General features: G+C 36.8%; 1 protein-coding gene across 1 annotated transcript; it reads right to left on the reverse strand.

Moving 5' to 3' along the window:
• Positions 1-16,736: 16,736 nt before the first annotated feature.
• Positions 16,737-17,789, reverse strand: LOC139732162 (uncharacterized). Its single transcript, XM_071643032.1, has one exon. It carries the CDS (start codon positions 17,787-17,789, stop codon positions 16,737-16,739), a length of 1,053 nt encoding a protein of 350 aa, XP_071499133.1.
• Positions 17,790-22,711: the final 4,922 nt, after the last annotated feature.

The following is a 22,711-nucleotide window of genomic DNA, read 5'->3' on the forward strand; positions in this document are numbered from 1 at the left end:
GAGGATTTTGTCATCATCACTACCCCCAGTAGGCCTACTATCAGGTATACCTATTAATGCACTCTGAGTGATGGGGTAGTCAAGAGTCGCGTCAACTCTGTCACATCGTAGCTCTCAAGGCATTGTATCTGCTAATTTGATGATGTCTTGGACATTTCCTGCCAGCGCACGCCTCCTCGTCACCTTTTTCCAAAGATACTTATGGTTTCTAGAATCATAATCATTATCAATTTGTAATTAAAGTACATCTCCAATTACGCTCCAATATAATGTGCTAAAAGCGACTAAGTCTGTACATTCATAGCATCACCCGTTAAATTGCAAACAGAGCGCTCATATTCACATGCAGTCACCCATATCCATAAACAAACGATAAATTTCAAGTTAAAATTTGTTTATCATGATGTCTTGGTTACCCAAACGCATATTTTCTCTAGAATATGACTATTGCTAAGGCAGCTACTTTGTAGAAATTGCTCTAGGGAAAAATTCTGTATGAAAATATAAGACAAATGACTATTGGTACACAAATGAATGTGTGCAGAAAGCTCTAACACTGACACTTTACAATTTAGATGTTGGCTTACCCACATGTTTTTAAAGAAACTTTAGTGAACGAATGAATATTTACCATGGTAATACCATGGTGGACACGTTTGAAGTATCTTTTAAAGAATATTTCTTTCTTTATCAATGTAATCAAAATATGTAGAAAATATACTATACTTTCACATCAATTGCATTTATAATCCTTACATTCTGGTGGATTTTTTTTTCACCACACATAAGACACAAAACGTATGCAGCAATAGCCTTTTTCTTTCTTTTTTTTTTGCTTACATACAGTCCCTTTTTTGAGAATATTCATTCATCACTGTAAACTTATCTTATTTATGTCGAAAACGGATTCTTTATTCTCATGTTCAGTCTATCTATAGCCTTGATTATCAATATACATTGCTTGAAGTTTCTTCCTATTAAAAACAAAAACAAACCACCCTATATACTATTTTTTTAAAGAATGAAATGTCTTATCTTCTTCAATGGAATCAATCTGTGCAGAACAAATGCACCATATCTTTACATCAATAGTTAGATAGTCCTTACACTCTGATGAATTTATTGTGGGCTTTCAAAAAAATGCAGCAATTTGTTGACATTAAATTTTCACAGTCATTGTACACAGAAATGTATGAATGAACAATTTTGCTCAATGTGTCATTTGAAAGAGCATAAATCAAAGTTTGGTTTGAAAATTTGTTTGTAAGTAACGATATTTTGTTTCTGCACATTACATCTTTGTTATAGATTTTAAAAGTCATTGTACTCACAGAAACAAATAGATAAGTTTGCTCAATTTATATCATTTGAAGGAACATAAGGGAGAGTATAATGTTTCGGCACAAATTGTCGCCCCGTCACAAATTGTCACCCCCTGAAACAGGCGACAATTTGTGAATGGAGCTGACGGCACAATTGTCGCCCCAGCACAAATCGTTGTCTGGCGACAATTTGTGCTATGGGCTGACGACACAAATTGTCGCCCGCCATTGAAATACGAACAAAATTTAATAACTTTCATGGTTGCATCCATGCAAACGAGCCATGTAAAAAGTCACGGTGAGGTTTCAGAGGAAGTGTGTATGTGCGCACGTACATGATAATTGAGTGTCCGTTCGTGTGTGTGTGTGTGTGTGTGCACGTGTCTGTGTGTGTGTGTGTGTGCACGTGTGTGTGTGCGTGTGTGTGTGTGTGTGTGTGTGTTATTGCATATTATAGAAGAATGTGTGTCAAGGTGGTTTAAATGCATTATGAAGATTTGTTTGAGTGTTTGTTGGTGTTTGTTTATAAATACGTATGATTTGCGGTGTGCATATATAGCAGGTCGTTTGTGCTAAAATCAATTAACGATTGAGAAATTATTTACGGCGTGTCGAAATTCGCTCATGCATAAAGCATGCCAAGCTTATTCTGGGACAAAAAAATAGTGATATGGAAGTTGAGGTTAAGACTGATGGAAGAATGTGAATGCAGTGAAAAAAAAAAATGAACAAAGACAGATAACATTAAGGGAGGGTACCTCACTCGTATGCCTTTTCTCTCGGTCTCTCTCTCTCTCTCTCCTAGCCCTCCTCACCGCTGAAATTGACACGCCCATACTACATGTATTCTGAAATCAACGCCGCTGTGGGGGGGGGGTGGATGGTCGCGGTCGCCCCCCCCCCCCCCCCCAAGATGTGGACCGGGGATTTCGGAGGCGAAAAAAAAAATAAAATACGTGTATACTGTATGCATGCATCTTTGTATGTAGTTATGTATCTTTGTGTATCTTGTTATTATATACTCCTAAATTGATGGTGAATAAAAACTGAACTGAACTGAACTGAACTGATTATGCCGAGAAAGATTGTGTTAGTGCGATTCTATTTTTCTGGTCGAGAAAACCCCCGATTTCACAATAACGATTAACAATTGATAAAAACTGAAAGCCATTTCCTCTTGGGAAAGAATTTCATATAAATTACATTGTAAACTCTTGCCATGAATCTTATTTCATTTTATATGCAGACGACACTTCACTTCTTCCCTCTCATAATTATATAAATGTTTTGATTAAATCTTTAAATAAAAGTGTTTCTCAAGTACATAATTGGTTCAAGTGCAATATGCTCACTTTGAATACTATAAGTAAAACGCAATGTGTATTCTTTAAACGCGGGGGTGTGCAATATGATACTGATAATATGATTTTGAAAATTGGTGAAACACGTTTGAAATTTTAGGAATCTGTAAATTGTTTAGGTGTTGTATTGAATAGTAAGTTGAGTTGGAATATCTATTGATTTTGTTTGTACAAGAATTTCTCGTTTTGTTGGAATTTCAAATCGACTGAAATATGATTTGCCAGGTTACATTTTGTTTACTCTTTATGATTATATTCTATCTGTTTTATCTTACTGTAATTCTATCGGGTGCACGTCACGAGACCAACACCCACGAGTCATACAGCCCACAAGTCATACAGTTCACAAGTCATACAGCCCACAAGTCATACAGTTCACAAGTCATACAGCTCACGAGTCTTACAGCTCACAAGTCATACAGCCATCTAGTTATACAGCTCACGAGTTCGACACTGAATGAATAAAGCCCATGACTTCGACACTACGCACAAAAGGCTTACGAGACCGACGCTAAGCAAAGAAAGCCCACGAGACCGACACTGCGCTTAAAAGGCTCACGAGACCGACACTAGGCAAAAGAGGCCCACGAGACCGACACTAGGCAAAAGAGGCTCACGAGACCGACACTAGGCAAAGAAGGCCCACGAGACCGACAGTATGAACAGCGCCACCTATAGACCAATTAATTGTACAGGGTATCCAGATAATGGCATAAAGAAGGTATAAGAGATGGAAAAGGAGAATTGCTAGGGTATTACCTCGTCAAGTGCCCTCCCTCACCCCCTGAACGGTCAAGATCTTTAATTGTCTTTGCGTATGTGAGTGTTTGTGAAAAAATAAACAAAATTCAGTTGAAGTGCATGAGATGTTTCAACATTACTTTCGAATGCTCCAAAACACCCTCTTTTCCCTATCTCAAAAGCTCATACCGGTATACACCTACTTAGAAAAAAATGATGAAATGATGGAGACATTCATATCAACCAACTAGAAGAATACCCAGGTATGAAATGAAGTTCAATATACAAGAAAATATTCACAAAATGGTCAGTGTTGTAGTGCACACCTGCTTTATATGGGAGGGGGTAGTCAAGATGCAGATGGGGTAATTCAAGTTGGACATGGCGCCATACTATCATCCTCATGCTGGTGTTCATGAACTACAACTTTGGTCTCCGACATTGCCTCGCACTCTTCTCAGTCCCTCGGTATTGTTCCCTGTAATTCCTTCTGAAAGGCAGGATTACTGAGCTTATTAGCCTGTTGGAATCTCTATTCATCCAAAGTTCTCTGTCACTACTTGCTTTTGTGTACACGATGGCTGTGGGAACAAGAGCCACAAAGAACATGGTGAAAGAAGCCCTCATGGATGATGAGGTAATCTGTGCTCTGAGATTCGCCCCTCTTTGAAGCCTTTGACATAAAACTGGATCAGCTGTTTGTCCGTCTTGACAAACAAGATGGAACTATCTTGGATCTGGAAAGCAAAGTGGAGAGAATGGAGAAGGCATACGTGAAACTACAGGAAAAACATAATTCACCAGGAAAAAAACAAAAAGCTAGAATCAGCACTCAACCATCAGGAATAATATTCCAGAAGAAACTGCGTCCGGATCTTCGGTGTGCCTGAAAGAGAAAGAGAGGACACTAACAAACTTGTATGCGACATCGCCAACAACCACCTCGGCACCAACCTCAAGATGGATGACATAGACAGGAGCCACCGCGTCGGTCATCGTCCAGAACCTCCAGCAGGATCTACCCCATCTTCGCGCAAAAGAAAGAAAAAAAAAGAAGAAATTAATATAAATAAAATTGAATCATTAAAGATCAGTCCTTTCAATACGAATTCAATGAATCATCAATCACTCAGTATTGATGATAGTCGAGAAATTATTTCCAATTTTCCTGATGTTGATTGTAAGTATATTTTCAGTGAGGACTTTCATGCCAAGCATGCACATATTAACTCTGACCTGTCTTTTTTTCATATCAATGCAACAAGTCTGCATAAAAAACTTTGATCAATTTAATACCCTACTTGCTACACTAGACTTCAGTTTTAGCATTATGGCAGTATCTGAAACCTGGTTTTCTTCAAAAACAAACCATAATATGTATGATATCGATAATTATTCTCTTGTTTCTGTATGTATACCTCCAGGTAAAGTCGGTGGTGGAGTTGCCTTGTATGTAAAAGATGAATATCAATAAGATGTTATACGAAATGATTTGTCATGTATTACAGACAATTATGAAATGCTTTTTATTGAACTTACTCAAAATAACAACTCCTTTATTGTAGCATGAATTTATCGCCTCCAAGTACCGATATTGTGGATTCACTTCTAAATTGAATGATATTGTAGAAAAATTGGAAAGTGAAAAGAAGGAATTTTATTTGATGGGTGATTTTAATATTAATGTATTGAATTATGGAAGTCATAGTAAAACAAACAACTTTTGGATATGTTGTTTTCTTTCAATGTGTTTCCTTTGATATCAAAACCGACTCGTATTTCATCAACCAGAGCGTCTTTAATTGACAACATTTATACTAACACTATCAATAAGAATATTTCTAATGGAATTATATATGATGATCTTTCTGATCACTTTCCAATATATGTCATATTGAAAGCTGGACAATGCAATTATAAATCAGTTAAGAAAAAATGTGTGAAGAAAAGAATTATAAATGAAGAAAATGTGTTGTTGCTTAAGAATAAATTAAAGTGTATTGATTGGTGTTTTGTTAACGAGTGTTCAGATGTAAATGATAGTTATAGTAAGTTTATTGAAAAATTTGATATGATATATTGTGAATGTTTTCCTTTAAAGATTATTCATGAAAAGAAAAATAAATGTAGGAAACCTTGGATTACTCAAGGCATACTTAAATCCATAAAACTTAAGAATAGATTATACAAGGCAAGTCTTAAACATCCTGATGTTAAACATATATCTAGTTATAAGAAGTATAAAAATAAACTCACAAATATTATTCGTTGTTCAAAATATAAGCATTACGATGAAATGTTTTTTCAACGCAGGGTGATCTCAAAAAACATGGAGGCAAATTAATGAAATCTTAGGTAGAAAAAACTCAATGTTATGCCCAAAAGTATGTGCTTCGAAAATTCAAGGTTTTCTTCAAAACAGGATATAGCAAATCAATTTAATTCTTATTTTATTGATATTGGCGAAAGACTGTCAAAGTCGATTTCTACCCCATCTCATTCATTTCAAGAGTTTATGTCATGCCAAAATGATAAATCTTTTTTTTTTTGTAAAACCATCATCCCCTCATGAAATTACAAAAATATCTTCTTTAATTCAGACATCAAAAGCAAGTGGGCCAGATGATATATCTCCTCGAGTCATTAAAGATTGTATTCAGTATATTGCTGATCCATTATGTGATATTTTAATATGTCATTGAGCACTGGTGTTGTGCCAAATGAATTTAAACTTGCCAAAATAGTTCCTTTGTTTAAAAAAGATAATCCACAGAATATTGAAAATTATAGACCTGTTGCTCTTCTTTCTTTTTTTGCTGAACTTCTTGAAAGACTTATGTATGATAGGCTTTATGATTATCTTCCCAAGGAGAATATTTTAATTCCCGAACAGTTTGGTTTTCGGAAAAATCACTTCACTTCATTGAATTTGATATATTTTACTGATAACATTGTACAAGAAATTGATAAAGAAAATATTTGTTGTGGAGTGTTTATGGATCTCTCAAAAGCTTTCGACACCATCAACCACCATGTCCTTTTAACAAAGCTATGTTCATATGGAATAAGGGGTTTACCCCTACAATGGTTTTCTAATTACTTGTTGAATAGAAAACAATATGTGGTGGTTGATGGTGTCGAATCCATGCAAGGAGAGGTAAACATCGGTGTACCTCAGGGCTCTGTGCTGGGGCCACTGTTATTTTTAGTATATGTTAATGATATTGTAGATTGTTCAGATATATTTAAATTTTCTCTTTTTGCTGATGACACTGTAGTATCATATTCTCACAGAAATTTAAACACACTTACATTTACCCTGAATAATGAATTACAAATGTTGAATGAATGGTTTAAATATAATAACTTATTTTTGAATTTTAAAAAAACAAAATATGTTTTATTTCATTCTAAGAGAAAGAAAATTTTGTAAAGTCTGATTTGATTAAGATTGAAAATGTAATTATTGAAAGAACTCAAATTATAAATTTTCTTGGTATTTCTATTCATGAATCTCTTGAGTGGAAGCACCACTTAGAAAACATATCTTCGAGAATATCAAAATGTGTTGGAGTGTTATCTAAATTGGTAGATTTTGTGCCAGGAAAAAATTTATTTTATATATACAATGCAATCATATTACCACATTTTAATTATTGTCATGAAATATGGGGTTACAAAATGTTACAAAAGCGTGCGATAAGATTGATTTCTAAGAGCAATTCTCGCAGTTCAAGTTTACCAATCTTTGTCAAGTTAAAAATTCTACTTATTCATGAACTTGTTCGATTTAATAAATTATTGTTTATGTTTAAGTATCATAAAGGTATTCTCCCAATTTTGTTTCATGATATGTTTAAATGTAATTTGTGTTTTCATGATTATTCTACTCGGGAAAGATATAGCCTGATAATGCCATTAGCCCGTTTAACAGTTAGAACCCATTCAATTCGTTTTACAGGTGTAAATGAATGGAATTCAATTAGTCCAGATCTTAAGTCCACCACTACACTTTCTCGCTTCAAAACATTATTCAAACAACATACTTTCAAGAAACTGTTATCCATGTCTGAGTAGACTGCTTGCTACCAAATTTCTTATACTTTTCACTTCTTTGATCCTGACATTGCTACTGAATGAGTGTGTTGAGTGTGGGGTGTGTGTATGGTGAGAATGTGGTGTGTGTGTGTGCATAGTGTAGGGCTGATAAGTTTTTTTTTTTGTATGTGTATTTTTTGTTTTCATTTTCATTTTTTGCACAGTATGCTATTTAGCAACTGTATTTTGTATAATTTTGTTTTGGGCCCCAACAACAAGCACCAGATGCAGCTCAAAGGGGTCCCGGCATTAATGTCCATAATATGTGCATGTATGTTTATACTCATTGCTTTTGTTTTTATTGTGTACATAATGTACTTTTGATTTATTTTGTGCCGAATAAATTGAATTGAATTGAATTGAATTGAGGGGGGGGGGTAGTCATCTGCAAAGGCGTTGGAATGGTATAAATTCACAGAAAGTAATGTAAATCGTCAATTAAGGCATTATTAAAAATTCGGAAAAAGAAGATGCATCCATGAAAACAACTTTTCAATTTCATAAAAAATGTACCGTTTTGAAAAGAATTATCATTTTACAAACACAAGCCACTGAAATTGAGGTGAATCGCTGCGTTGAATTTCATACATCATCCAGTTAAAAAGAAAATTACAAATTAAACTCTAGCAGGTGGGTATAAGCAGGCAGATAGGATATCTAATAAGGCATACTGAACTTGTGAAGAGAGAAAGAAAAGGGCGAAAAAACCTACATCCTGTGCACCGTCTAATTAGAAATTAGGAAAGCCTATTAGATATAGCACGATCGCATCTAAAATTAAGCCATTCGTCGTTCTTGTCCTCTATCATCTTTTTTTTTTGGGGGGGGGTGGGGGATTGGTCCCATGAAGAGGACAATTTTATTTTCTTTTTTAAAGAAAAAAATGGTAACAATGTCGCTCCTCGTAGCGTGACACAACTCCCCCCTAAAAGCCACATGTTTACAAATACATACTTAATGTCGCTGATTATGTAGATGGTGCTGTTATTAATGAAAAGTAATGAAATTGCACCAGCCAGTATACATAATTTTCCCCTGAATGGAACACCCTGTAGAGGTACATGTTTGTAATTGACATGTAGATGGCGCTGTTCATCCTGTCGGTCTCGTGAGCCTTCTTTGCTTAGTGTCGGTCTCATGGGCTTTCTTTGCCAAGTGTCGAACTCATGGGCTGTATGACTCGTGAGCCGTATAAATCATGGGCTGTATAACTCATGGACCTATTTTTTATGTCGGTTTCGTGGACAATATGACTCGTGGGTGTCGGTCTCGTGGATGACCCCATTACAACTGCGCTCTTCAGAAAGTATGTAGAGAATAAGTTAATGAATTTGTACAAAAAGAAAAACTGAAGGATGTACATCTGTAACAAATGTTTGTATAAGTACAAGGTAATTTGCAGAGACGAGAGAAGTGAAGTCCAAATTTTGACCAATATATACCAAATTGACAGATTAGACATGACTGTATGAGGCATTTCGGAAATAAAATTGTTTCGAGTTGCAATCATTATACTTGCGTACTTGACTGTAAGTGATAAACAATTTTTGTTTCAACTATCGAGGAAGCGAACGTGAAAATATCGTAAGAATATGTAATGTAAAGTCAGGACATGTCATGTCCTGTATAATGCAATGTGATGCAATGTAATGTGATGTAAATTAGAGATAATATTCAAAAAATACCGGGCAGATGTTTGAAGAAGAGGACGGTGCAAATAGAGGAGGAGGAGAAAACAGTACTTTTTCATCAATAATACAATAATTATGTAGGTATTGTGTATGTATGTTTGTGTGTGTTCATTTACATGTCTGTGTGTGTAGTACGTGTGCCCGTGCGCGTGTTTATGTGTGTAAAGGGAGTATTTCACACTCACGTATTTGCCTTGTCAAGAGTAAAGAGTCCTCCCCTGAAATTTTATAATCATTATTTTTTATGCTGAAGTTCAAGTTAAGATTAAACGTGAGGCTATAAGGATGCAAGGATGGATGGAATATGATGCAAGCTTTCTATCAGTAACTTACTGCAATCGCATCAACACATACACTCACATGCACACACACTCACACTCACACACACACACACACACACACACACATACTCATATATATATATATATATATATATATATATACATATATATATATAATTATAAATATGCATTATATAATATACAGACCAACATACTTGCACACACATGCAACTCCGAGAAAATGAATTGAAGTACAATACCATTTAAAGGTCCACTGTACTCTGTACCAAAATCTACACGTGTATCATCTGTCTCCGACATCCGATTTTCATTGCGTGATAATCTACCATTTCTTAATTACAACTTATTTTAACACCGGTCTTTTTTTTTTTAATTACAAAACTTAGTACATTTTTGTCGAGCCCACCGGAAGTGTGGGGAAGCTAAGGGATCGCCTTCGGCCTCTGTCCGTCCGTCGTCCGTCCGTAACGCTACAAAAACTTGAATAACTATCTACTGAGGACTGCAATTTCAGTCAAACTTGGAGGGAAGAGCGGTTATACAAAGTTACACATATTTTATCAAACATGAAGGTCACCTCAAGGGCAAAGGTCTCTGGCAGACGTGAATGAACTTTGGGGCCAATGTTAAGTTTTTACGGTGCATTTCGATTATGGTTCATAACTTTTGATGTATATGTCAGTTTGTGACCAAACTTGGATGGTAGATGTCCCTTGGGGAGTTGAAGGTCACCACAAGGTCAAAGGTCACAGACAGGAGTCAACGAACTTTTAGGGCCCAATGTTAAGTTTTTACGGCGTGTTTTGATTATGACTCATAACTTTTGATATACATGTCCGTTTGTGACCAAACTTGGATGGTGGATGTCCTTTGAGGAGTTGAAGGTCACCACAAGGTTAAAGGTCACAGACAGGAGTCAACAAATTCTAAGGGCCTAATGTTAAGTTTTATGGTGCGTTTCGATTATGGCTCATATAACTTTTGATCTTTATGTCCGTTTGTGACCAAACTTGGCTGGTAAATGTCCCTTAGGGAGTTGAAGGTCATCACAATGTCAAAGGTCACAGACAGGGGTCAACAGACTTTTACGGCCCATTTATTAAGTTTTGTGGTGCGTTTCAATTATGGCTCATAAATTTTGATCCTTTTGTCCGTTTGTGACCAAACTTGGCTGGTAAATGTCCCTTGGGGAGTAGAAGGTCACCACAAGGTCAAAGGTCATAGGTGGGTCGATGAACTTCCGGGAGTTAGAAAAACATTAGATTTTATTTCTTCTATGCCAGTGGGCCACACATAATTTTCACTTTCGGCTGAATGAACTCTCTTTATCTTAGAACTAGTGTACAGAACCTTATTCATTTCTGGAATACGAAACTTAGAAATAGCGAACTTTATCTCATTTTCAGATGAACAACCTTCGGAATAACGATTCATATTTCATTTTCGGATTACGAACCTTCGGAGTTACTGTAATAATGATATATCGTGATACTGGTTTGAAAGGGGAAAGCAGAAAGAACACTAAACTGAAGAATTAGAGGTACAACAAAAAATGAGCTTTAAAGTTGTGTAAATACATTAAGAACCATTGATAGACGTATGTTTTATTGGAAACAAAGCACAGCCAAACATTTTCCAAGTATACATCGGAAATAACTAATAGACACTTAAAGGGACTGTACAGTACTGGTTGAGGTATGGATTCATGTTTTGAACATTCCTAAGTGAGATAATGAAAAGCCTCTTATGAAATATGAAAGAGCATGTAATTTTAAGAAGGATTCAACGTTTATTTGATGAAAATTGGTTTTCAAATGGCTGAGATATCAAAAAAAGTGCTAGTAATAAAAGGCGACATGCCCCAACTTTATTAGTATCTCTTTGTTTCACCTTATTTTTGGATATCTCAGCCATTTCAAAACTGATTTTCATCGAATAAACTTTTGATACCCCTTAGAACCGCATGCTCTTTGACATCTCAAAGAGTGGTTTCTGAATATCTCACAAAACGTTAAAAGCTAAATCTTCACCTCGACCAGAACTGTACACACCCTTTAAGTAATACGGAACCTCAATTCATTTCAAGTTGTTCGGCGATATATGTAACAGTCAAGCATCTATTGGAGCCTATACTATGACTTTGACGACAGTGGTTGTAAAGCATTCTTGAAGATATGAAATCGTGTGTAATTTTGTGGATCTGATAAGGTGTTGTCGTACTGTTATCATTTCTATGTTTAAACTTTGATTTTAAAAAAGGACATCAACGAAGTAATTTCCACATCAACATTGTATGCCCTACTTTATGAAGTGAAGCCCCAATCAAATCAACACTTACGATGATTTATGGATTACAAACACTCAATAGCAAAACCTTATTGAAATCTAACACAAGAATGAGAAATGTAAGTACTTTTTGTAGTCTTATTGTCTGTACGTGAAATAATTGGGAAGGTCACAAACGTATATTGATATCAAACAAGTTACATGACAACTGTCTCTGTTTCGGTTTGCATTCACACAAATAAGGTTGTTTTTTTTATCGTGGAGGCTTTTTTTTTTATTCAAAGCGGGAAATGAATACACCGCCCTTATCAATGCGGACCTTTAGAGAGTGTGACAGCGCGTTGTATTCTACGATATTTAGCATTAACAATGACAAAATTGGATTTAATGTACATACCTTATTGAGAGTTTTTGGTGGTGGGGCGGCAGCTACAATTTTGTTACATCATTTTTTTTTTGTATATACACGACCGAATATCAAAGCGCACAAAGACAAATTAATGAAGAGATGAATGAAATGACCAACAAGTCATACTCGCACGAGTGTTCTATTGCGTATACATGTTTAAATACACGTATCTATGCACGCATGAATATCATATGCAAATGTATATAATATCACATATACATACATGTGCCTACATATATAACTGGATTTTATGTATCAAAAGATCCAGAACTATAGCATTTCAACAACTTCAGTGTAGTCGTGTTTATTTCTATAATTGATCAAAAGTAGTTAGAGTAGGAAAAAAATCTTATTGCATACCTATTGAATTACAATTCATTAAATATAATTATTTCACATCAATTCATAAAGAAATATAAAGAAATATAGGATTTGCATCAATAGTCATACACCTGATGTTGAACCCGTAATTCACACGATTTACGCAACACTCACAATAGAAGCGATGTTTTTCTTTTTGTTTTTGTTTTGTTGTTCTTTTTCTACACTGTGTTAATTCTTATCCCTAAATAAAAAAGAATACAATATCCACACAAAACTACACGTATGACAAAAATATTTAAGAAGCTTTGATTTTCTACAAAAAAAAAGTTTCATAAACTAGTTCAATCAATAGGTTACGTACAAAATATAGTAAATTGTCGCATTTTAGCTCCTCTATGACATGTTCTTGGATGTTGCCGGAGCCAAACAAGTTATTTCAATAAATCATACAGTAAATTGCGGCATTTTCTCTTCTATGACCTGTTTGATGTTACAAAAGCTGTTTAAAGGCTGTCACAAGAAACATAATGATACTTGATTACTTGTAACCACCTCCTCACGACAATACGACTAAAAAGCTGTGCTCTCGCATTACACAAATACAGAAGGGGAAATATGCAAGTGAAGTGGGAAGTTACTAGTTAGGATTAACGAATAGTCTGGTTCACTAGTGTTTTTACAAATAACACAATAACAAAGTACAATGTCTATATATGCTATATGTATAGACAATTCCACCCTAACAGCAACACTAATGAACGTATTGTTATCAACACATCATGAGATCTGATACATGTGATTAAAACAATTATCTAAAACATATAGTGGCGTTCACTGCCTTCCTAACACTGACTGACCAGGGAGGTGGGAAATATGTTCCCATCTCTCTTGACTGAATGAATGAGATTGTCGTCTTTGACATATCTGATGGCGGCAATGGGTCGTATCATGGGAAGCCAAACTTGCTCTTATCCCTACCGTGTTTGGGTCATGCTAATATCTATACTGATTCTACTGAAAATAGTCGAAATAATGCTGACCGTTTCAACAGGCTGGGTATCACTTTGTCAAGTGAAAAAAAAGACAAAGAGTGTGGAATGACTTATTTTGACAAAACTCATTTGACTAGTGCACGAAGATAAATAGACTTTCCATGGAATCAGTAATCATGACAGAACATTATTTTGTTCCCAAACTATATTAAACTATATCATTCTGTGTTATTTACAATTATCTGCTTATTCTGTTTTATTCATTATTCTTTTTTTTTTCTTTTCCTTTTTTATCTTTCTTTTTTCTTTTCTTTTCGGAAAATTGCAAAAAAAATGTTGGTCTCTGGATATCAGTCACCTATAATGTCAATGGGAGCATGGTTATAAGTGTGCTGTACATTAGATTCCCTGATGTAAATATCACACCACTTAATCTCTTACGTAACAATGTGATCAACCATGACCTGGTGTCTAAAATTGTTCATCTGCACCCGAGTGAGAAAATATTTTGCCTTGGCTTGCTGCTCAGATATCCATGCCAAGTAATGTAACCTTTTGTAAACCGTAAGAACCTCCTCTGTACTATTCATTGTATAGCTGACGCCTTTTGTTAAGCACGCATTGTAAACCGAGTGGAGACAAAATCACTTTGTAAAAAACTTTATGCATGGTATATGTCAACAATATGAGCATAGGCCTACATGTACACGTATGTGCATGTTATACAGCGATTTTGCAGGAACCAATAAGTCGAATCAAATCAAAAGAATTTAAAAAAGGGTAGTCTTTTCTGAGGAAAGGGCCCGCTTTAAGAAAAAAATAACCCTTTCCCTGGGGAAAACGAAGATACAAATTCGCAACTCAAATAATACAAAACCGTGGCAAAAACTCGCAAAAGCCACAACGTATCAAGCGAACTAGTACATAATATACATGAATTGGAGAAAAAAATACTCAAAACAAAGTAAATGAATAGACCCGTATCAGAAAAAAAAACAACAACATCAGATCATGATGTTATACTGGACTTCGAGTAAAATAGCAAAATAAAGTATGTTTTGTAATAACATATCCGTATATCTATTTAAGGCGTTATCAGTTGCCCATCTATATCCAAAGGAAAATTTGCAAATGTTGAAAACTAAAACAAAAACACACGAATAGACTATCAAAACCATCTTGTTGTGAATCAGACAAAACACGTTGGAATATTATTCTCACTATGCAGCACACATCAATAAAATGCACAAATAGCATTGACAGATATAATGATGAGTTTATAAATCGAATATTGTCTCTCAAATTGTGTATGCTGCAGTATGAATTAAAGCTGCGTAAAAAAAAGAAGATTAAAGTCAGATCAAGTTTAGGGGATGAATAGTAGGTTTTCGTGCGGAAATTATAGCCAGTGAACAATGCAGGCCTACATGCAATGTTTATTGACAAGATTGTGTAAATAGCATGGAGTTAAATCATTCAATATCAATGGCCTAATACAGTACGAATAACTAATTCTATCATCCATACCTTGGCATTCAACTCTGTTGTAAGGAATTTCTTTTAGGGTAGTATGGTTTTCATTTTGAGAACTATCCTCGCACAATATGATTCTGGGGTCTCTGCAATCCAACTCTGTCTTGTTAAACTTTCCCCACACGGTGCAATAATCAATACGTGGCAGAACAGATGACGTATTTCACGACGTATCATCTGACACATGCTATCGCTAGACTAATGTTAATTATGATTGAAACGTGCAATGATCAGTTAAGACTGTTATGTGATCTCATACAACTCCAAGATATTTCATTGCAGTCGCATTATCAAGATAGGCATTATAATCAAATAACTTCTAGTGTCTTGTGATTAGTTTTCCGCTTAGTACTAAACGTTGCTTTCTATAGCATTTATTTTCCATTTTGTTAGCTATACATTATAACTAAACATGCATCATAATTATTTTCTTTTTTGCCAATTCACTTTTGCTGAGTACTTCATATTTTACTCAAAGATGATAAAGTTGTTAGTTGAATTTCAAATAACACACAGCATTAAATAACAAACAATATAATGGGAGCCCAAGAACAGATCCTGTGGGCACTCCGTCAGATTTGACATGTAGGAAATCACTTTAGATATTATAGAGATGATACCCACTATACTCATCAACTCATTTTACACTATATCAAGTCCTTTTTGGATAATTTCACACGATATAAAGTCAAATGACGTCTTCATTAGGTCCAAAAGTTTGCTCTTGTAATAAGATTACTATCGAGATTATCCAACAAGAAGTCGGTGATTTTGATTAAAGATGTTGAAGTTGAATGGTTTTGACGTACACCGGGTTTCGTTTGTGATAGTAGGTTGTTTTTTTAATTAATTGTATTATTTTTTTGTGTTTTACAATAAGAAGACAAAACTTCAGGTAGTCCGCCATTACTCTTCCTTTTCAAAATTCGTTTTACCTGCAGTCATGATAGTTTTGCCTTTGTTAGTTAAACATTTTAATGATTGTTTAAAGTAATAAGGAATATGCCTTTTGATTTAAAACACACCATCCCTTAGTTTCGTCAGGATTGTCAATTCGTACCATGAACGGATATATGTATCGTTTCCACGCAAAGACAACTCAAAGATTCTCAAACCATGCATGAACGAAACTAAATAATTGTTCTTTGACTACTTGAGAGTAATGGAAATTCACCTTTAAAAATCGAAACAAAAAATGAACGTTTTGAATAACATATGAATTAGAATATCATCGCGACGTTCTTATTTTCAGTCTGATTTCTTTTGAAGACTAAAGTTTACATCTCACTTCTGTTTGTACTGTTATTCTTCATAGTTTAAAAAATCAACCTTTAGATATTTGGATCGGTATACGATGCCATCATATCGTGCATACAAGTGGTAACGTACGTTACATGCTGTGCCATTATGTTGTGGCAAAAGCTCATATCAAATCAAATGTTGTTATGTCTCACGCAAGCCTTTTGAAACATTAGGAAATTTGTGTAGAATGTCAAGAGAAAAATTATTCTGAGAAATATACACAATGTAAAGTCATCTTTGATCGGTATGCCTGGCATCTAGTAAATTTTGCAAAATGAATATCTCGTTTCATGTATCCTTTAAAATATTATCTTATAGATTAGTTTATTTTCAAGACGGGTGTATGTATGTATGTCTCCTAGGAAAACAAAGAATTCAGTTGAAAGAGCACAGCGATCTTTTCAAATCCACCCAGGCATTTTTTGCTGTTTTTCTAAACAGAGAATCGGTTAGAGTCAGTACGAAAAGCTTCCACCAAAAGCTACTGAGCGATAGTAAATACAGTAAATTCGAAACGATGACGTGTGACAAATAGGTCGAAAGAAATGGGTGCGTTGCAATATACAAAGCGCTGAATATAACATAAAAATAAGAAGTGATGAAAAGTAATATCACGGTGGTAATGCCCCGTTTACTAGTATGTGGCCTTCCACGTAGGACTGGCGCAGCTTGTTGTCCAGTCTCTCCTGTCGCACTCGTTGACGTCGAATCCATGGCAGACACAGTACGAATGTGTCTGCGAGCGATGATTAGAAGGTGGACGTTAAGAGCTGATGTGATCACGGCTGGACACGCGATGCAAGCGATGAGGATCCCGAGATCAAGACTCAAAGATGGCTGTTCAAAAATACCGTCACGGCAAAATGAGAGACCCCTATTTGTGTAAGGGAACGACGGGAGTGGTAGATATGTGGCACAGTTGAGCGAGATAATCGTGCTGACCAACAACAATATTGCAGCCCTCTTTACGCTGACTATTTGAATGTAATGCAGTGGCCGGGAAATGAGTATCACCCTATTCATGGTTATGAGACACTGCAGCCATGCCGAAAGGTTGGCAAAGTAGAAACAGAAGAACAGAAGTGTGAGGCACAATTCTGCAGAAGGTGTGTTATCTTCGTTAAAAAAATTGGGCTCTGAGTAAAGCTGAAAGGACGTACTCGCTATGCCTGCAATAATGTCTGTGGAGGCCATGATGCGATACAAAAACACTTCCACATCACCAATGTCATAATTGTATCGACGCCTTAGAACGAGGAGCAAGAATATATTACAAAGAATGATCAGAACATCGGACAGGATGATGAGAGTGATTGCTATCAGATCATAGGCAAGAAAACCAGATGCATCTTCATCGTGCTCATGATCATCATCAGAAGCATCATGGAAAGATGTGACATTGTTAGAAGATAGCATTAATACCGTCATGATTCAGGTCAGACTGTTTCGCTATTGTCCTCAGTAAGTGGAGTCTATAAATGCAACTGTCGAGCCATGAGTCGTGGGTGACATAATATAGTTGAAGGTCTAGACGATAGGTATTTCCGTTATCTTGAACTTCTCAAAATCAATAGTTGCAAAATCTCGCAGCTATAGTGCTTGTCGGCAACCTTCACTTGACTGGCGCTGTGGCAGTAACGCAGATGTGAGGGTTTTTTCCCCCTTTTTGTAGTTCCCCTTTTCGTTCTTTGATTGGCTGGTAACGATACAGTCCGTTCAATCTATCCGCCAATGACATTTCTGCATTTTACACCTTAGCTTAGCTTACATACAGACAGTAGGCCATGGTGCACTATGACATGTTCATTCGGCAGTGCATACTTCATTATGCAAACATAGGTTTTCCCAGTCAATCTCATACTTTTGTTATTCCAATAATGAACGTGCATCAAAAATTCACACAGCGCACACGCGAAAATATTCGGGCATTCAAATTCAGAATCCGAGAAATTAAATTATATTTATTGAAGCTCGTTTTCGTTTTCGCCAAGTCATATGCACGTATGAGCGTTCAATTTCCAAATGAGAACTGGTGCTTGTTTGGGGCGTTCAATTTTATTCTAAGTTGATCAATTTCCTACTTCGTGCAGTCAATTTAATGAACTAGGAAATGGAATAGATTTTTGAAGAAGGGGTAGTGGGGTGAGGATGGGGGAGAAAGGGGCGAAAATCACTGCCATCAGCACACCGACATAAACCACTCACAAAGGCGTATTGTGTTTATGATTACATTGCAAAAAAGTCGGGTGTTAAGTATGAAATATCGAGCCGGTGATAAATTTCCGGGGCTCATTTTTGGTGTTAAATTAACGCCTCTGGGTGTCACTTCAAAATATAACAATTTTTTTCTCTCTCTCTCATTTAAGTTAATTAGTTATCATTCTTCTTGTTGGTTTGGAACTTCACCAAGATGAACAAAAACTTTCCGACACAGGAGGTCTACTTTACTTAAAAGATTAAAGTTGTAAACGCACTAACACCACAAAACACCAGCAAGTGTGGTCTCCTATTGACACTAGGCGTTATGATACATGTGGTGTCATTATTGAATTATTTTTCAACACCATGACAACATAATTTCTACACCTGTCAATGTGGTCCTCTAATACTCGATCAGTATTAGATTTAACACCCATGGTGTTAGATCTAACACCAATATTTTTTTTTTTTTAGTGTATGTTTACATGTTCACCTGTCAGTCAACCACTATGCCCCGTACGGATGCTTACTGCATCCCAGGCCGACAGCTCCCCGACGAAGCCAGCCCCAGCTGGTGGTATAGGGCTGCTACACTCGACTCTGACCACAACTCGGAATTACCCAACGCCATATACAATCTGTCATCGAACAACTTCTCACTGATGGTACATTCACCTCCAAACGGATTTCTGCAATGAAAGCAAAGCTTTTGAACGAGTTATGTGAGACAATATTATTCGCTCCGATATAAAGGACTTACTATAATTCAACGTTGATGTCGACGATCGATGGAGAATCGTCTCCAAAGCATCGAGGAGGACTTAGAGGAGGCGGAACAATATTCACGGTTTAACTGCTTGGTTTTCGCTGGCATCGATGAAAGCAGTGGCGAGGGGGTGGAGGCAACCGTGTGGAGCCGGGAAATGTGCAAACGCCGGGAAGTGTGCAAACACCGGGAAATGTGCAAACGTCTTGCCGGGAAATGTGCAAACGCCGGGAAATGTGCAAATGTCTCGTCGGGAAATGTGCAAATTTCATCAACGGGAAATGTGCAAACATGACGCCGGGAAATGTGCAACAATTCAAGTTTTGCCGGGAAATGTGCTAATCATTTACTTTAGCCACACTGTGTATAATTAATACGGTAGATACACTCCATGCCAAAACTGCGCATGAACCTCTTCACATTAGTATTGTCTTAAAAAGATACTTGACAGATTTTCAGCAAAATTGGCACGTAGCACCATTAAAGGACAAGTTCACCTTCATAAACATAAGGATTGAGAGAATGCAGCAATATTAGTAGAACACCTCAGTGAAAGTTTGAGGAAAATTGGACAATCGATGCAAAAGTAATGAAATTTTAAAATTTTTGTGTTGGAGCCGCTGGGTGAGGAGACTACTACAGCTTGTAATGTCATATGCGTACAACCGTATAAAGAAAATGTAAAGAAAATTCAACATATTTTCCCTTTTTTCGCATAATAAAAGAGCACTTGACTTGCCGCTTTCTAAAGGCAGGGGGAATAATATTACCCATAACATATGTCGGTAACGAGTCAAGGGAATGTGTACTTTTTTCAAAAGATGATATTTTGTGAAATTCTCTTTACATTGTCCTTATATTGTTGTACGCATGTGACATTACACACTGCAGTAGTCTTCTCATCCAGCGGTTACTGCACAAAAACTTCAAAAATTCATAACTTTTGAACGGATTGTCCGATTTTCCTCAAACTTTCAATGATGTGTTCTACTAATATTGCTACATTCTCTCAATCCTTGTGTTCATGAAGGTGAACTTGTCCTTTAAGGCCATGGGATCTCAATTTGTTTAAATATTAGTCTTACCCCCCCCCCCCGAAAAAGGGGGAGGGGGCTAAAAGTCCCAGAACTACGGTTTTATCAAAATTCTTCTTATATTCTACAACCAAAATATAGATAGAGCTTGCTTGGTGCTATCAAGACATCGATGACAGTAGTTTAAGTTTAATTACAGATCCAGGAATGCTGGGTACGGGGCCATGTGGGGGGAGGGGGAGGCTTCATCTCCCCTCCCTAGCCCCTTTCGGGGAGTGGGTAGTTGAAGCCTCAGATTCCTTAAAGTAGTGTTATGAAGAGTTTCATGACTGAAATTGCATATTTGATTATGGTGCTAGGATTCAAGGGTGCCCTGATCAGGGGGGGGGGGGGGGGGGGTGACGGAGAGAAGGTGGATTGTCCACAATTGCTGCATCTTCTTGACAAATTTCACGACGGATTTTTACCAAACTTGGAAGATAGCATCTTTACGGTGATAATTATGATCTTTATTTGTTGAAATGAGCTCCATCCCCCGCCACCGCCGGGGGGGGGGGGGGGGTGTTGAAGCTTAAGATCCCTAACTACGTTAATGCTATGCAAACACCAGTTATATGCTGAAATTTCAAGTTTAATGTTTACGGATCCAGGGGAACCATGATAGGTGGTATGGGGGAGGGGGCTTTTCCACATTTTCTGTATGTTCTTGAAAAATCTACATGTGCATGACGTATTTTCACCTTACTTGATCTTGATTTGTAAAAATGACCCCCTCCCCTTAAGCGGTGTGTGTGTGGGGGTGGGGGTGGAGCTCATTTTATGAAATGAAGATCATATCACCATCTGCCAAGTTTTGTGAAAAATCCGTTGTAGATTTTTCAAGTAGATGCTGAAAATGTGGAAAATCCCCCATCCTGCCCCCCCCCCCGATCTGGGCACCCCTGGATTCACTATAATCAAACATGAAATTTCAGTCAATATCTTCAGAGCACTAATTTACCTCTTTCTTTCTGGTTTGAGAGAAGAAGATTAAAAAAATTCCAGAGTTTAGGGACCCTGATGCTTCCCCCTCCCCCTCATTTGACGGCGTGGGGGGGGGGGGCTCATTTTATCAATCAGGATCATATTACCATGCTATCTGCCAAGTTTGATGAAAATCGTTCCTTGATTTTTCAAGAATATGCTGAAAATGTGTAAAATCCCCCTCCTCCTCCTTACCCCTTAACCCCCTCCATCTGGGCACCTTTTGATCTGCCATAATCAAACGTGAAATTTCAGTCATCATTGTCTTCAAAGCACTAACTTAGCGATATCTTTTTCGGTTCAACAGAAGAAGATAAAAAAATTCCAGAGATTAGGGACCCTGAGGTTTAACTCCCCTCCCCCTCCCCCCCCCCCCCCCCCGCCCCTCCTTTGGCTATGAGGTTGGGGGCTCATTTCATCAGTTAAGATCATATTACCATAAACATGCTATCTGCAAAGTTGGTAAAAATATGTCGTAAATTTTTAAAGAAGATGCTGAAAATGTGGAAAATCCCCCTCCTCCCAATTATACCCCCCGCCCCCCTATCTGGGCACCCCTGGAAATTTCAGTCATTAATTGTCTTCATATCACTAACTTACTACTATCTTTTCTTGTTTGACAGAAGAAGATAAAAATTGTGTTCCAGCGATTAGGGATCTGAAGTTTTAACCCCCCCCCCCTTTTTTTTTATGTCGGGGGGGGGGGTAGGGCTTATTTTAACAAATAAAGATCATAACACCTTAAATATGCTATCTAGCAAGTTTGATGATGAAAATGTGGACAACCTCCTCCTCTATGTCACCCCCCCCCCCACCCCCGCCCCCGATCAGGGCACCCCTTGTTCCATCAAAATAAAAAATGAAATTTCAGACGTTAATGTCTTCAAAGCACTAAATTAGCTCTATCTTTTTTTTTTTTTGGTTCGGCAGAAGAAACAAAACCCCAGAAAATCCGGAGTTCAGGGACTCTGAGCATCCCCCAATTTCAACCAATAATGACCATATTATCATTTTAAGATGCTATCTGCCAAATCTGGTGAAAATCCGTTGTGGAGTGGTATACAAGAAAATGTTGAAATACTAAAAAAAAAAAAATACAGGTATTTGCTATAGACAGGTGGTGGCTAAGACATGTGGTAAAGGTAGTGATGATTCATCCACAGGTTTGATTGAGAGTTTCTCTTTCATCTATACATAATACATGTATAGGTAAAATGAACGGTTTGCACATTTCCCGGCGGCTTTGCACATTTCCCGGCGTCACGTTTGCACATTTCCCGTCGATGAAATTTAGAAATTTGCACATTTCCCGGCAAGATGTTTGCACA

The sequence above is a fragment of the Diadema antillarum genome, unplaced genomic scaffold, assembly GCF_040938485.1.
Source record: "Diadema antillarum isolate AM-2024a unplaced genomic scaffold, OU_Dant_1.0 seq00000401_RagTag, whole genome shotgun sequence".
NCBI classification, from domain to species: Eukaryota; Metazoa; Echinodermata; class Echinoidea; order Diadematoida; family Diadematidae; genus Diadema; species Diadema antillarum.